Source organism: Pithys albifrons, chromosome 7, assembly GCF_047495875.1.
Source record: "Pithys albifrons albifrons isolate INPA30051 chromosome 7, PitAlb_v1, whole genome shotgun sequence".
Lineage (NCBI taxonomy): Eukaryota > Metazoa > Chordata > Aves > Passeriformes > Thamnophilidae > Pithys > Pithys albifrons.
In genome coordinates this window covers 45,936,927-45,954,417 of record NC_092464.1, presented here as the reverse complement: position 1 = coordinate 45,954,417, position 17,491 = coordinate 45,936,927, and the positions used below count along the sequence as shown (strand labels likewise).

General features: G+C 36.0%; 1 protein-coding gene across 2 annotated transcripts in view; it reads right to left on the bottom strand.

Moving 5' to 3' along the window:
- Positions 1–17,491, bottom strand: part of KIF15 (kinesin family member 15) — a 39,102-nt gene that overhangs the window by 5,390 nt on the left and 16,221 nt on the right. For both annotated transcript variants that reach the window (XM_071561355.1, XM_071561356.1), the window contains exons 14-30: positions 16,539–16,716; positions 15,992–16,130; positions 13,497–13,638; positions 12,973–13,161; positions 11,969–12,076; positions 11,062–11,167; positions 10,368–10,533; positions 8,520–8,670; positions 7,435–7,520; positions 6,934–7,009; positions 6,588–6,674; positions 5,203–5,307; positions 4,263–4,385; positions 2,694–2,840; positions 1,656–1,760; positions 1,195–1,359; positions 635–741 (exon numbers count right to left, since the gene is read on the bottom strand). In XM_071561355.1, the coding sequence (XP_071417456.1) occupies positions 635–741; positions 1,195–1,359; positions 1,656–1,760; positions 2,694–2,840; positions 4,263–4,385; positions 5,203–5,307; positions 6,588–6,674; positions 6,934–7,009; positions 7,435–7,520; positions 8,520–8,670; positions 10,368–10,533; positions 11,062–11,167; positions 11,969–12,076; positions 12,973–13,161; positions 13,497–13,638; positions 15,992–16,130; positions 16,539–16,716 (2,180 nt within the window). The remainder of the gene's footprint in view (positions 1–634; positions 742–1,194; positions 1,360–1,655; positions 1,761–2,693; positions 2,841–4,262; positions 4,386–5,202; positions 5,308–6,587; positions 6,675–6,933; positions 7,010–7,434; positions 7,521–8,519; positions 8,671–10,367; positions 10,534–11,061; positions 11,168–11,968; positions 12,077–12,972; positions 13,162–13,496; positions 13,639–15,991; positions 16,131–16,538; positions 16,717–17,491) is intronic.

Here is a 17,491-nt window from a genome sequence, read left to right as displayed (position 1 = left end):
ACGTGTGTTGTGAATTGAAATAGGCATCACAGGAAAACAAGAATGGTTATGTTGCCATCGAACACTGGATTCCATGGCTCTGTTTTTCACACAGTTTATGGAGTAGGTTTCCTGGACCCAGTCTTTCCACAGAAAAGGATTACTTTTATGTTCCCCACTTGCTGGATTCCTGACTTAGGATCTTGGGATAAAATTAACAATTTCCTGCTCCTATTAGTTGATATGAGTTGTGGTTTGAATAGACCAAAGGCTAATAGTATATTGGAGGCTTTAAAAGTTCATTTATGTCTGTGTTAAAACTTGCATTGAATTCATGTGGCCATTTCCTGTCTAATGAACCCATAACTCCACAAGTGATATGGCAATACATAATACACAGGAATGGCTATGTATGTAATTATTTTACACTCTATTTCCATTTCTTTTATAAAACTGTGTTGCATTTAAGAATTTGTGATTTAAAAGGAATAATATTTACAAGCCAGTAAACAGTTTTCATAGAAAAGTCTGAGCCAATCTCCTAGTGTACAAACAATATAATATGTAAGACTGTATTTCAAATAAAAATTGTAAATTTTATCTTAAGTAATTATTTCAAGTTAAGACAGATTTTCTGTGTTTTATTTTACTTTACCTGTTCTTGCTTGGTCTCTGAGCTTCTACAAGGCTCTGTAAACTCCGGTTGTTTTCCACCAATATCTGCATTTCCAGACGCAAGTTCTCCAACTCATTTAATTGTTCCTAAGCATGGAAAAATAAAGACATTTGAAACATTTTATTGGAAGACCAAATTGGAATTCCTGTTTTCATATTTGGTTGAACATGTTTCTAAGTAAAACAGAAGACAAAACTATTTATCAGAAAACAAGCACAGTTCTCTGGCAAATATCTTCATTACCCTTCCATTTATAGTTGCATTAGAAACTTGATTTAGAAGAGGTCAGAACAGCTTCAGCAGCAAAACCAATATTAGCATTTGACATCCATGAACACAAAACAATTCTGTCCTTGGGAAAGTGAGATATATTGACATCTCAAGACAGCTGGCACCATTTCTTACCAGCTCAGGTAAAGACAAGACCAAAAACTGCCTTCCTGCTTTAAGAGACCAGGCAGAGCTTATTCAAAATCTGAACTCTGTATTTTGTCTTATTTTAACCTTACAAATTGCCTGTAGGGATCAGCTCACAGTACCTTCAGCCTTAGGATTTCATCGTTTTTAGCTCTTCGCTCTTCATTCAGTTCGTGTACAAGGTGCTCCAGGTTTATGGCAGAGGCTCTGCGATCAGCTATTTCTTGCTCGTGAGTTTCCAAGAGCTTTGCCAAATTGACATCAAAATTAGGGGGAGTTTTTGGACACTGTCAGGTTAAAATAAACAAACCACACAAACTATTAGTAAAGAACTAAGCTAATAGTTTCCCCTATGTATTGCTAATGTGTGTTATTACTTAATTGGAGACATATTAATAAATTCCTGGAAGATAAATCATCAATAATACAGCTAAGTTACAAACTATGTGAATGGGAATTGACCATTCTTGATACATTGTAATTTCTGGTCCAAGCCTGAAGTCAAGATGTAAAGTTTATTAGCCCTTTTCAGTGAGTTTTAACAGTCATTATAATGAAAATGTTTCTCTCACAACTGCCATACCTGAGGAAATGTTACTGAAGATGAGTCCACAAAGCAATCTATTTGCCTCACTTTTAGTTCATACTCATTCTTCCTGTTCTCCAGCTCCTCTGTCATTTTGTCCAACTAGAAACATCAGTAAGAATTAAATTAGCTCATAATACACACAAATTAGAAAAGAAAATAGAAAGTCTCTATTTTAAGCAAGCTTAAGTACACCACAAGATATTTTAGATTAACTTAGACTTCGCTTTCATAACTCTCTTGTATATTTAGCTAATAACTGTTAAATTTTCAATAGTCGTATGTAACAAGCATTTTTGAAAGCATCTATACATTCTATACCATATACTGTGTAGTTAATCTGAATTTTTTTTCTTGTTGGTATTTGATTTTCTTGCCCTTCTAGTATGATCTACCTTTCTAAGGGCTTGCTAGTACAGAAGAAACTATTATGAACTTTGTTGGTAAACTTTACTGGTCAAAACATTATTTGATACAAAGATATTTGTGATGTAGATTTGATCAGTTTTCCCAAGTTGACAAAAGAACTCATCTTTCCAGAAATAACTTACTACAGTTTTTGCCAACACAAATATATTACTCAGCACTATGACAGTTGTGACAACTAGAGCTAAAATTTGGACAAAGGCTTAACATAGACATTTAGTCTGCAAAAGCTCCAAATCATCCTCAGACTACATAAGTTATAGAGCTCAACAGTTATCTCTGTTAGATAATGATATTGTTTGTGGGTAAGTTAAGCAGAGGAAAAAGTAATCCCCTACTGACACTGCCAATAACCTCAGGTTGCTCAGTTGTTACAGGTACTGATTATTTTACTCTGCTATCTCTAGACATTATTTCCAAAACATTTAAAAGTTATCGAGCCTCTGTTCAGAAGTTTTTGGCCTACTTTGCTTTTACAAGGAGCGTTGCTCTTCATCAAGAGGACTCTGTACAAGATGCTTTAAAATTTACACGTAAAACCTTTTCAAAAGCTACAATAAAGCACAACTCCCTCTCAATGACCTAATTATCAAACTTTCCTTGTTTTACCTGTTCCCTAAGTTCCTGGATTACAGCTTCCTTCTTTGCTATGTCTTCCTGTGCACACTGGAGCAATGAATCGTGTTTCTTGGAGGCCTCTGTCAGACTTATCAGCTGATCAGTGGTGTGACGCAATTCTTCACTAAGAAGGTCTCTCTATTTTAAGTTATTGGATGAGTAAGGAAAGACATGTTAAAGTCATTACTCTACGCCAGTTGTTTCAAGGTGTTTTGCTAACAGCTACAAGCATCTCTCTTTTTCTTCCACTTTTCAATCACGAATTGTAGCAAAAATTCATCTATAAATTTCTTATTTTAGCATGTTTTCATATCCATGGTCTTGGTTGCAGAACAAAAATTATAAATCTGCAGTAGAGTCACAATTTGATTCTTGTGGAAGGTCTTTGGAATCAACCACTGTTTTAATGTGTACTTAAGAAGAGATACAGTTCTCTAAATGAGAAACCAGAAAATAATGTGTAGAATTTAATCCATGCTGAAGCAGTTACAGCCTTTTCAGTGTACTGATACTCTGTAGATACCTCTGGATTTATTCTCCCACACTATCTGACACGGCATCATGCCTACACAAGGCATGTTAACCTAAAAGGAGAATTTGTATTTGGTATTTTAAATGCCACCTTGGATTATTTCTTCTTCTCCAGTCAAGAAAGCGTGAAGAAATTAGTAAATGAAGCACCAAGTCAAGGAGTAACACTATGATTTTACCAGGAGCCAGATACACCTAAGGATAACATTGGGTTAAGAACTGGTACTTCAGTTACAAAAAAACACCATAAACAAAACCCTGAAGTGATCCATTTGATGGATAACTCAGTTGTGGGTTCCAGAATGTCAAATTTAGGTATGACTATTAATGAACGTAGTTTGTTCTTAAATATATTTCCGCTCTGTTCAATGAGTTTTGAGAAACAAACAGTTCTCTGGAAGACTTTATTGGTGCCATAAGATTGGACTGGCAAATCTGATGACAGATCATCTCACAGAAATTACATGCAAGGAGGTGTGGGTGGTTTTCACTGATGGACTCGTTCACCGAAATAGCGGCAAGAGCAGTAAGAGAAAAGAGTTAAAGAAAGATTCAGTTTTAAAAGCCAATCCCACAGCTGAATCAACAATGCATCTTAAATCTGTTTCCAGCAGGTGGAGCTTTTAGTTAAAATTATGAGTATAGAAAAGATGTTACTGAATATAGTAGCAGTAGGGGAACAGATAGTGTTAAACATAATATATTCTTCTATCTATTTTAATTTCTCAGCTGCATAATCTAAAACTGCCATTAAATTCAGCTGATGATTCCTTAGTGGCCTTAACAAAATTAAACCAGGCTTTTAGCATAGGCTTTTATGAACCAGCTTATAAAATATTTATGTCAAACGACGTGATAATTTAACAGAATTTGTCAGGTATCTCATGAAAAATTCTTTTAAAAACAGCTTAATCAGTTACAGTTTGAACTAAAATGAGGTTAAGTTTTATACGAATATTTTAAGCGAACCCACATCCAATTGGTCTGGTTAAACAAATAATCATAATACACCAACATCAATGTTTTTACCTCAATGTTGTCAGCTATATCTCTTCCCTCCAAGGCTTCCTTCAGTTCTTCAATCTTCTTTTCCTGATCCTCTATGATTCTTTTGCTTTCTTCCTTTGCAGCCAGAACAATATTATACTTGCACTACAAATTTTTAGAGAAAAATTTTATCAAGGAAAGTTGGCAAACAGAATACAACTGTACATCACAAATCTTATGATGACAATTGAAAACACTTAGAAACCTGTCTCAATGACTAAAATCAGAATTATACATCATACTTCCTAAATTATACAAACTATGTTTTTAGAAATTAGTTGTCAGGATGACAGAATAAGATTATTAATTTTATGTTAATTAGTCACCACAATACATACTATCCACTACAACCATTATTACAAGAAAGTTATCCATATATAGAAATTTGTCTCATCCACGTTCTGTCTGTAGAACCTTTTGAATTCATAGTTCACACATAATATACTATCTAAAGCATTCTGTGGGTTGTTCTATCAGTTTGAAAACCAGATCTATTTTAAGAAAGCAGATGCATCATATTTATTCAGTTGTTCAAATACAGTTTTAGTTCTTGCTTTCAGATGTATAACATAGCAATATCAGCAATATAAAGAATTCACTCCCTCAAAAAAAAATTACAATTCAGCTTCAATTGTTGAGGTTTTAAATTGCTAATTTCTGAGAATATCTAAATGTGACTGTCAGCTGAGTGTAGTTTACAGGATGTGAATAGGTCCCTTCAGACACAGCTTTTTACACACCACGTGGAGAGGGTTCAGTTTTCAAGACAGCCTTAGGCATAAAATGTTCAGAAGATTTCAACATGTCAAAACAAAGAAGTTTCCTTCTAAAATGCTACAGCAAGTTATACTGTTTGAGACCCATGATAAGACATGTCATTTCTAAAGAACGATACCATGTCCTTCAAAATGACAGAACATACATTTATATCCTCGAGCTCTCTTGTCAGTCCATGTATGGACTCAGTTTTATGATTAATTGAAGACCTCAACTCCTGGATCTGTTTCATCAAGTCAGTTACAACTTCCTGCAACACAAAAAAAAGTTAATCCCATTAAAATACATATAAAATCTATAGAATTTATTACTGGACTTTTCTTGGTAGATGTTTTGTCAATCCCAAATTTCAAACAATCGTGAAAATGAGGCCTCAAATTGCACATGTAAAGGAATAACAGAAAATTTGTTGCTAAATCATCGAGTTTTGCTCTAAGCACTTAAATGAAGAATTAAATAACCTGCTGTGTTCATCAGAACTGTCCTGCTGATTTAGTCTTGGCTCGTAATGGGCTTCTAATAGGAGAATAGCAGTGCTATAGATTAAGGATACATGGAAAAAGACACATTCAAGAACACCACTGCACTGACAATACCAGATTATTCTGACCTTATACATGTCAAATCTTTGGTTTTAGCATAAAAAAGCAAGAGTTATCGTTGCATCATGCTGCATAATAAATGCACTGTGTGACTGCTTATGCCTGTTTTACACACAGCATCCATACCTTCTCTGGGGGAACTCTTTGCTATTCATGCTTTCATACAGTATGTACGTATGGCCAGACTTCGCGAACGCAGATTTGGGCAGGGCTCTCCCCACGTGCCCTTCCAGCCTGCGCAGTGGATTTTTTAGGTCAGGCACAGCATGCACAGAACTGGCCCCACCGTTTAACTCCTGAGGTCCATCTGCCACGGCCGAGCGAGCTTGGACAGTGACAGGGAAGTCCTCGGGACTGTCACAGCCCCCGGTACTGACCGGGGCTGACCCTGCTGAGCATCTGAGATCTGACGGGATGGGATGGCAGGGAGGCTTTAACTGCCCGGTACGGTCCCCACTGAGACTCGAACTCACGACCTTGTGATCCAGAGTCCGGAGTGCTCACCATTACACCATGGGACCGCCCCTCATACAGTGCAATACATGAAAAAGTGCTTTGATTTTGTTAATAAAGATACACAGTAACATTATTACATCACCTTCCTTACCTTCTCTATTTGCCCTTTACAACATGGCACTGACTGCAAGACCCTGTTGATCACCAGAGGAATTATGCATCATTTAGGCACTGAATGTTTTGTCCAGTTCACAGCTTTACCTTGATTTTTTTTTGTTTAATCTTCAGTTAACTTGTGTTTTCTCTGAATGCATACCAGTTTTCCACCTCTCTGCAAACTCTATGCTAGGAAAAGGCAGGATTGTCTAAGAGCACAAAAAACTAAGTATCACAGAATGGATCTGGGCTTTCCACTCTGCTGCAGGACAGATACCCACAAAACTGTGTATCAGTAACAGAAATAAGCCCAAACCTTATCTGTGTCATTTGTCTTCTTCAAAGATGCAATAGTCTCTTCAGCAGCAGCTAGCTCCTGTTCCAATGCCCTCAGTTTTGCTTCCTAGAGGAAAGAATATTGTGAAGGGAGGGTCTTTATTGCCTTTGAAGTGTGTTTTGTAAAGCACCAAGTCGTGAAAAAGAAAGGAAGTAAATTGTTAACTGTACCAGAATAGCTGAGCAGTAGCTTAACAAAACAATCTGTAACCTGAACACTCTACATTTATTTTGCTGGTAACCAGCAATAAATGGAACAGTCAGCACACAAATAAAATTGCTATTAATGCACAAGCAAATCCAAATACTCAAATCTGCTGCTGTACCTGCTGCTCACACAGTGTCACTGTTTCAGAGAAAGGTTTCTCCACTTTTGCTTTTTCAAGTACTTTCAAGAGCTCCCTGGTGAAGAAAACATTTCTAGTGAGAAATATAATCAAAACATAAGAGAGCTTTAACAAAAATCAAGTCATATTAGTTTATTCTTATTTGCACTTAATTTTTTAAGAGCTCTTTGGTAATCACCTTCTCAGTGCTATACAAAAGACCAGTAGTTGTTACTAGGCATACCCTGCTATCAGTGGTGGAACTTTATTTTTGACATGAGGAACTATATTTGCAATAAAATTACTTTTGTCATGTTAATTGAACACATTAAAATGAAGTGCTGTTCCTGATAAAATAAAAAAGCCCATTATATAATTATTGTCAACCACCTGGGGAAAAACACCACTACAAACAGGATTCTCATCTAAATACAAAACACAGCATGGGACAAAAACAATGAAGTCAGATGAAAATAAACCCCATCGTTAATTAAAACTTACTTTGTATTGTTTTCTTTGTCTTCTTGTAATTGTAATGTTAGTTTTTCATTATGTTCTTTTTCTGTTTTCAGAAGGTGAAAAAGGTTCTAGAATAGCAAAATATATGTTGCTATAAGAAGTTACAATGTAAGATCTTTACAATAATCCACAACAAAATAAAATCTAAACAAATTCTTAAGATGACTGAAACCCACCTGACCCCTCCCAAAACCCTAATTGGAAACAGAAAGAGCCTTAGTTTGTTCAAGTTCAAAAGTAAACTCTTATTCATATTATGTAATCAGTGCTTTTCACCTGCCATTGATAATAATTTCATATAGCTATGATGTTCCTCAATATCTAAGGTTGTGAAGGGAGAAATTAGAATTTTCAACTGCAGATTAATTTAGGGGCAGTTTTAAATTCCAGGTTTGTTCAAAATATTAAACATCAAAATAATAAAGGAATTTAAATCACTAATTTCCAGTCTGTCTGCATTCCTTTAGACACTAAAAACAACTTATTTCAAACTTCCTGAGCAGCGTACTCTGCAGAAAAGCAGACAAAATCATTTGCAAAAGCCCTTGAGCAACCTTACTGCTGTTCTGCAGTCACTGCAGTCTGACAGGCTTTCAGGGACAGCATCAACTAAATTGCAGGACAGTGATCCCCCACAAGCCATAGATCATTTTAACAAGATCACATCCACTATGAAAATTTTTAAGCAACTGCTTTGTAAAGACAGAATAAGTAGGTTAGTCTTGGCTAGTCCTGAGATGAAAGGTCATCTCAGCATTTCAATGTCAGAATTCTTTTCCAAAGAAGTTTCTTATTCCTTTACTAATTAACCCATCTCCCTCAACATTTCCAGAGCAACTTCTTCAGCCCGAAAACTTACTATTTCATGATGCTATTGGATATTTCTTGTACCCTGTGGTTGCAAAAATCTTGCACCAAGTTTGAAAAAACGTTTTGGGTACATCTTCCAAATGAAATCACCAAGAAATTATTATTACTGTGGAATCTATTATGAATAATACAATAACAGAAATTAAACAATCTGGCTGTGGTATAATAAACTCCTTTGACATCCTTGACTGTCTTACACAAAGCTCAGTTTTCATTGCTTCTGCTTCTTGTTTTCTGTCCTCAAGTTGTTGCTTCAGTTGGTCTGTCTCAAATTTTGTTACTTCTTGCAAATTGTCATAGTCATCCTGCAGACTTGCTTTTTCTTCAAGAATCTTTTCATGCTCCAACCTTTATTAAACAAAACAAAAACTCTGATAAGGTTTGTGTCATTATAAAAATACTCCAATCATTTGTACTTTAGAATCTTCAGATAATATACAGAGTAGAGTTATTTTAGAAAGGAGTGACTGACATAAATGGTAACTCTCTTTTAAACTCAGAAACACCAGATTTCTGAAGGTCACGGGAAATTGAAGTGGCATTGGCAAAAAAGGCAGTGTAGGTTTGCTGATCCCCAGAAATAATTTACTTCTTACATAATTCTACTGAAATTTCAGTCACTATGTCTTGATAATGAAGTTCACCATTAAAAAAAAATAAAATTTTTTTTAGACAGGTTGGACAAAAAAGCTCTGTTAGAAGGATCCTCAGTATCAACATCTGCATAGCTGATATTTATGTCATTTATGCCTTTTAATCTTTTTATATTCTGGACAAGTTCGAGTTATTTCCCTCTAAAATGGTGCACTTAAATTTATTTCATTTGATTTTTCAAAAATGTGAAAAGCAAAGAGGGGTAAAAGATGTGCTAGACAAGTGTTGTGAATCATATTAAAGGAGGGCCTATAGAAAGAATATTCTCCGCATAGTCAGTATTTCCACTAACACAGAAGGCATCAATGAAACTGTAGCATTTAATTTCAATTCCTGTTTCCCGGTTTTAAAATGCATCAATCAAAAAATTATTACATGACCTAATATAATGCAAAACATAGCTAAGCTTTCCAGGAAAAAAAACCTCCAAAACCAACATAAAGCCAAAACACAACAAAACAAGCAAAACTCAACATCATGTGAAACCAACACAACCAAGAAATTCCAATAATAATTCAAAACTCTACTGATTTTTATCTCCCAATAATAATGGCTATTATTGCAGAGAGGGTAATGAGCTTTTCTGGTTTCCATAGTCAAACTTCAGTTATTTTTAATGATTTCTTTCTACTTGTATTTTCCAAGCAGCATTACAATGTCACCTAATTCATGTGATCAGACTGACAAATTGTCTCTTCAGCCACTTAACTTTTGGAGAGCAATGAGTTTAGAGGTGTGTATGGCCAGATTTCGCGAAGGAAGATTTGGGAAGGGCTCTCCCCACGTGCCCTTCCAGCCTGCGCAGTGGATTGTTTAGGTGAGGCACAGAGTGTGCAGAACTGGCCCCACTGTTTCAGTCCCAAGGTCCATCTGCCACGGCCGAGCGAGCTTGGACAGTGACAGTGAAGTCCTCGGGACTGTCACAGCCCCCGGTACTGACCGGGGCTGACCCTGCTGAGCATCCGAGATCTGACGGGATGGGATGGCAGGGAGGCTTTGAACTGCCAGGGGATGGTCCCACTGAGACTCCAAGTCAGGTCCTTGGGATTCGGAGTCCAGAGTGCTCTTCATTACACCACAGGACTGCCCTGAGTTTATTGGTATATCCTACTTAATGGGAAAATGCAAAGCAAAAAGAAGGCAGCCTCATTTTTTTTATTTCTTCTAATTTCACCACGTTCCCTCCCCATCATGGCTCTGAAATAGGCATGGAATAACTGAGAAAAAAAAAACCAACAAACAAAACAAACAAAAAAGAATAAACAAAGGACAATAAACACAAAACAAGAAGAAGACATGTAAAGTGCAAGTTCAGATGCAGGAGAGAAGGACTAAATCACTGGATGCATCCAGAAAGGGTGTTAAGGCATTTTACCCAACTGTCAACATACCTGACACTGTCCAGCTGGAACTGTACGTCCATATGTCTACCAGAAAGCTGACTCATTTCTTTCTCCTGCTTTTCCCTAAAGGCATTATATTCCAGTTTTACAGCAGACAGCTCCTTGTCTGCAGACTGCAGGACAATGCGCAAGTCACGGACTTCACTTTTCAATACTGTTAAAATAATCCCAAATAATTTTCATGTTATTTGGAACACTGTGCTAGATATAAGACATAATACTACAGAACCTGCTGGGAAAGTCTTACAGAACTCTGCACATTTTCAGTGGAATTACCTCCAAAGTCACACACAAAAAGGCTTTGTGAATGGAAATCAATGAAACAAGTTTAAGTAGCAAACGTGAATCAAAAACATTCCAGGCAATATCACTGCATTTCCACAGACCAGTAGATGATTTTTCATTTATTTTTATTTAATATTTTCTTTTAAAATACTATATCCTGTACCTCTTTCACATTCAGAATAAAAAGAACCTTTTTGAATATTGTATACCATGCAAGATTAGGCAAAGATACTCTCTAAGTACAAAAGACTGCATTCTTAAAAAAAAAAATAAAAATCAAACCAGTATGCCCAACTACCTAACAACCCAAATAGTTACCCAGCACGTGCTATTGTTGATTCAAAACAGGAAGACACCTCGAAAGTTTTTGGGAAATTTCAATATTACATAGACTTACTATCAGCCTTGCTTTGACTGTCTTGAAATTGCTTTTCAAGTGATTTTATCTGTTCAAGGAGCTCCTGGCGCTCTTTACTCCAGTCATTCCTTTCAGATGAAAGAAGCTTAAAAAGAAAAGTAAAATCTTTAAATAGAAGGAAATGTAGGATTGGCCAGGTCACAGAGCTATAACAATAACACAATAATGTATTAAAGCATTTCATCACCTGGTTATTAATACAGGGCACTATTTTCTTTAAATTTGATATTTGGTGACTCTGAAATCCATAAAAGTCCAAGAAAAAAAATAATTTATATAACTGAAGACATTACCTTATCTAAAAATTTCATTTAAAAGCAGCCCACAGCTTAGGAGCTGAGATATTCTCAGAACAGAGCTTATCAAAAGTGAGACTGATCAGGAAAGAATACAGACCTTATTTCCTTTTCTATTATCAACCCTAGTGATTAAGCAAGACTTAAAAATATTTGATAGATAGTTCTAATTGAGACAAATACTATTTTCAGGATTCCAAAGCTTAAAATTTCCTTGTTACTATTGTTGTTTTCCAAAAATCAAAAAGCTGGCTAAACCCAACCACAACAGAATCTATTTGTTTATATTAAGCAGGCTCAGAATCACAAGAGTTAAAACAACAAAATCAAAGTCAAACCTGCAGTGTTATGTTAAATGAATCTTCTCTGCTCAATCCAACTCCAGGGGTGTTGGATTAGGTGGCCTTTAAACCAACCCAAACTATTCTGTGATTTTAAGTCCTTGTCTTCCTGCACATCCCTGAGCTATGACGCTGTGTAAACTTTTCAAAACTCAAAATGCACATAACATTGCAAGACCTCCCCAGACAACACAGCAGCATGACTGCATTAAATTGTTAAATGAGCCCTGAATTGTATTGCTCTCTCACCTCCTGTATTTGTGCAGAATGATGCTCCAGTTTATTAATATGCTGCTGGAGTTTAATATTCTTGCTTTCCTCTTCATCCAGCTTTGTCTGCATTGTGCTCAGTTGCTCCTGTGACACAACAGACACTCAAAATTAGAGCACCCACCTTCCAGTTATTCTCACATGCCATATGCCAGTCTGTGCATATTAAATATAAAAATGTCAACAAGTTTCTATTTTTATGACCTGAGCCAACGGAAAACAGAACATTCAAAAAATAAACTGGTATCTTAAGAAGCTGATTTCTCCTGTTTCTAACTAAACTGCCCAAACACAGGAAAATCCATCAGAGACTACAAGGACTGAATCCAATAAACACTTACTTTTCAGACAGGTGTTTTTATCTTGGAGAAATAAGGATTTAAAAATCAATTACTCAAAATATACACCAGCTAAATTCCTTACAGGATCTGCACTATAGTGAGAATCAGAGATGGGGTTTGGCTGTTGTGCCAGGGGTTTACATGCACTGAACTTAGTTCCAGCTTCTAGAGGGTAGTTCAGATAACTTTGTAGTGCTCTTCTATGTGTTAAAAGACCTTCCCTGCCCGTTACAAGACAATTAATATATAATGGAGGACAAGCATTATTTGGCAGGTTTCTTCAAATAATGCTGTATTATACATTAAGCTTGTGTATTGTTCCAAATGTAGCTGTCAACAGGGACTTATAAAGAGGCCTCCTCGAGGACAAATTATCAGGTTAAAAAAGTAAAAGTACAGATGCCATGTATATCTTAAACAACTTACAATATTTAACTCTCAAATCTCTTTCAGTATTTTTGTTTTAAATCCTCTTCCAAGTACAATGTATAATTAGAGAACTGTTTAGTGTAAAGTATTGATTAAGTGCTTCAGTTTCCCATACAAATTAAAATAGCTTTGGTGAGGGGGAAGTATTTCATGCCAAAGTCCACCTTATTATAAAGTTACACATACACTTCAGGTTTTATTCAGAACATTCACCTGTGCCACTTTGAGCTCCTCAGCCATGGCTTCATAAGCTTGTTCATTCATTTCTGGAGGAACTGGCTCTTGGAGAATGTCATCCATCACCTCTTCAACACATTGAAAATCTTCAGAGTTACAGTCTGGGCTTATTCGCGGCACTAGGCGAGACCGTAGCTGGTAGGCTTTAGTTGGAGTGGTTATGTTCTGTTATAAAGATTACAAAGCAGTATTTATGTTAACTGTAAAATGGAATCAAGACTTTGTCTGTATTGTACTTCATAATTCTATTGGCAGAATAATGAAATGAAATTATCAAAGTGGTTAGTTCTAAGCCACTATCACTTTCTCAGATTTGAGATCTGATTGCAATAGCAGCCATTCTGTTAATACTCACAACAAAAAGTAGCCTATTTGGTTTATCACATATGGAGAACTTTCCAGAACATTGGTTAGGTTAAAGGATCATACAAGTGACTGCCTGTATTCTCATACCACTCAGGAGTAAGTGTGCATGGCTTTCAATAAACTTACTCTCATACCTTAAGGCTTTCTCTATGCAACTTCTGCAACTGAGACACTTCTCGGCGCTTGTGTGCTTTGGTTGCCTCCAGAATGTTTTCAAGATGTTGGTTTGCTTTGCGAAGCGATTGAAGCTCTGATTCCAGTTCCATGTGCTTTTTCCTGTTTAGGAAGTATGATATTACTGTTAAAACTTCTCCATCAGTTTGCCCTCCCATCAGCAAGAAAATGCTGCAGCACTGCCAGTGAGCAAACTGCAGCTGAACTTTTGCCCAAACACTGAAAGGCATTATTTTGAGAAGAAAGTCACCACTTCTGTATTAAAAAGTAAAAATAATGTATAGAAAATTAAAAAGTTAAGAAGCTTATTTGTGCTTGCATAATGAAGCAAGCAGATGGGTAACTAAACATGTCAGAAAAAAATCCATTACACGCTAAGAAATAAGATATGAGAGCTCTGCAGTTCCTTTTATGAGAAAGTGATATCACCCATACCAATATGGTTTTAAGCTTTAAAAATGTTATCCAGTTATATGAGAAGTCTGAACTGGAGCTTGCCAGGATTAAAGAAAATCCTTTAAAGACTTTTTTTTTTTTGAAATGCTGCTCTGTTAAGATTATTTTGCCGTCTAAGAGTACTTTAACTGAAATCCAACAGTTGAGCAGAAATTTAGGGATAATTTTCAGTAGGTATTTTGCAGAGCTACAAGCTGCCTCTGTGATAGTTGTGCATTACTCACAAAATGGTAGGGTCAAAGTCTACAGCAAACATGCTACTTTCTCTTACAGCAGTTTTAATGCTATCACTTTCACTCATGTTTTTGGCATCTGCAACAAAAGTTGCGGAACAGAGTGCTGTAAGTTTAGTTCTGACCGCTATTAGAGAGCAGAAAAATAAACATACATTGCTTTTTGTGACATTGTTATTATACTCAACATGTTCACTTACAGCATATAGTTACACTTGCATGTAAAATTAAGCATCCAGTTACTCTGAAACTAGAAACAAGTTTAAAATTTAGGGTAATTTAATGACTCCATAGGCTTAAAAGCATATTTCTGTTTGACTGAACTCCACTAAGAAAATGTCAGTAATTGATAATAAAATGCATACACCCTATCAAGAAAGCAAGACATGCACAAAACATGGAATACATAAAATAGGAATATATTTAATGGGTAGGAAAAAAGGTAATTAATATATGAAGATATAAATAGACCATTGTAATTAATCATACAGGACAATTGATAGATTGCTGAATTGGTAGCTTCAGTGGATTATAACATTATTATTTATAAAGTTTATGGGATTTACTACAAAGAAGTTTGTGGGAATTACTACAAAGAAGTCTAAGAATAAAAATGCAGACTTGTACAATTGCCTGAGTAAGCAAAAAGGATATTAAAAGCTACTTTAGAAAAAAAAAAGTGGGGAGGCAAAAATGGAACTTTCATGTGCCTGATGTTTTAGACTTACACTCTAGATTCACTAAAATCATTAAAAGCAAATGTTAGCTACAAACTAAAAATTTATATATATATATGCATGTATGTGTGTGTGTATATATATATATATACATATATGTATATGTAATTCTGGTCCCTTTTGCCTTCCAGGCTTGCATTACATTTGCTGGAAATGCAATGATTTTTCTTGTATCTCCATAACAAGACCTGAAGTTTTCAGAAATGGGGTTAAACAAATCATGTATTATTCACTTGCATATGAATATGCGTACACTGAAGTTATTAGTCAGACCTTTCATGTGCTGCCCTCAAGAAGAACAATTACAGTAAGGACAAAGTAGACCTTCATCTCATGTTTAGATGTCAAAACAAATGGATATAAATGTAGTAACACCATGTCTTTGCACTGATTTGAACTAAATCTGTTGCAACAAGTTTCAAGATAGTGGTATTGACTTAAAAAAATAATCTTTGAAGTAGAGACAAAAAAATTAACCAACAGGTTAGCCAGAATTTTCTGGGGTGCTTGGATTTTACCTTTATGGTGCCTCAAACTTTCAGACTGAAAGTGGTTATATTAAAGACTACTGTTGCACTAAGACAAACTCCTCTTAGTTCTTGTCACTGCTTCCATCTGTATTATTTCAGTTACTGAAAAATACTTGCTCGACATGGAAACTAAGCCAAACTTTCCCTGTGTTATTAAACAGGTGACTATCAGAATTTCAGGGTATGTCCATTATCCTGCATGTTATGAAGCTTTTTTTTTAATGTTTATATTAAACAGAAGAGTGGCTTTGGAAAAGACAAAGAAATGTGCAACAGGGCAGCCATGCCTTCAGGCTGAGTCGTGGTTGTTCCCTAGTTGGGAGTACCCACGTTCAACAGGAACATGTTCTGTGTGCAGGCCATTGCTCTTAACTTGGCCCTCTCTTTGCAAAGAGCAAACTTAGACTGCATTCAGGACCTGAAACTAACTTTTAAAAATCAATATAATTAATTACTTAAGACATTTAATTACAGACAATTCCATACTGTTTTGTCTCACTTGGTTAGCTCTTTAAATTCTTCATATTCTTGCTTTGAACTTGCCAACTCAGTCTGAGTCTCCAGCAGACGTGCTTTCAGCCTTTCAACAGACATCAGGGAGTTCCCTTCTGCTGATATGGTGGTGTGGAAACGATGACCTAAAGGACAAACACGTACCCTCTGAAATCACAGAGTAGATCAAGTATCTTCAGTTTTACTAAAATTAAAGCTTTTGGGCTTCTGAACAGCACAGCAGCCATTAAGACTGACAAAAATAGGTATTAGCAACAGTCCACATGAAAAGCAATGGACTAATTAATATATTTCTGCAGTCTTTGTGACAACTAAGAAACACAAAATGAGATTATAAATGGTGTTCACAAGATGCAAAACCAAATCTCCTATTGCTTAAAGGCCAACATGAATAAAATGAAGTAAACTTGTTTTATCAGTCTTCATGTATCAATTTGAAGAAGGCAAAAATACATCAACACATTTTCAACACTATGCTGCACACAACAAAAATACAGTAAACTTATTTAGCTGAAAAATGTTTGCATTTTTACCTCCAGTATTTTTCTCTTTGGCTGAAGCTTCCAAAAAAGCTTTTTCTAGCTCTGCAATGGTCTGAGCATCAATTTCTTGAGCCTTTTTAACTGACTGTAAAGAACGAAGTTTTTTGTTCTCCTCTCTGAGATTATGGTTCTCCATGGCATACTTTGCAATTCGTGGATGTTGCTCCACCTGTGATAAACAATATTTTATTCAACAGTTCTTATTTTCCAGACAATGCTATACCTATCTAGCTGTTACTCTACTACCTTTAATAAGCATTAAATTGTAATGGAAGAGAAGTGGTGTTCCCTACAGTGGTTAAAACTGCCCCATTTTTTTTGTTAGTTTTCTAACTGCCATGGAATCTACTCTTGAAACAAGTCAGTGAGTTTACATCTTATGTGTTAACTCTTTTACTGGTAATAAAATAGTAGGTGCTTTCCTTGCTGCTCTTGATTTTAAGTTTTAGCTTTGGGGTTTGGCTTTCTTAACACTGTCTTTGCATGTCATTGTAATGTTTCTGTGGTCATTAAAGAACTGTTCTGACTTTGGCATTTCCCCACCCTATCCCTTTACTCTGAAGCTCAGCTATATGCTACAGGTGCATGCTAGTGTTCCAACACATTTACTCCTTTTTCCTACTTGTGCTTGGAGGAAATTGCTTTTAAAGAATTTGCCTTCTCTCTTGAGCTTTTTTTGTTCTTCAAAACTGCCTCACAAATGATACCACACCTACTAGTTATCTGAATAACCCAAAGCCTCTTCTCATGAAGCCTTAGTATGTCATTTGCTATTGGCCTTCTCCATGCAGCTCCAGGACCCACATCACCCCTCACTGGTCCATCTGGCATCTACCTGTGTCATTATGCTTCAGAAACATGCTGCACTGCTTGCATACTGCTGTCTTTCCCTTTCAACAGATGTCATAGAGCTTAATGTCCCACGTAAGAATGAGGATTTGTGA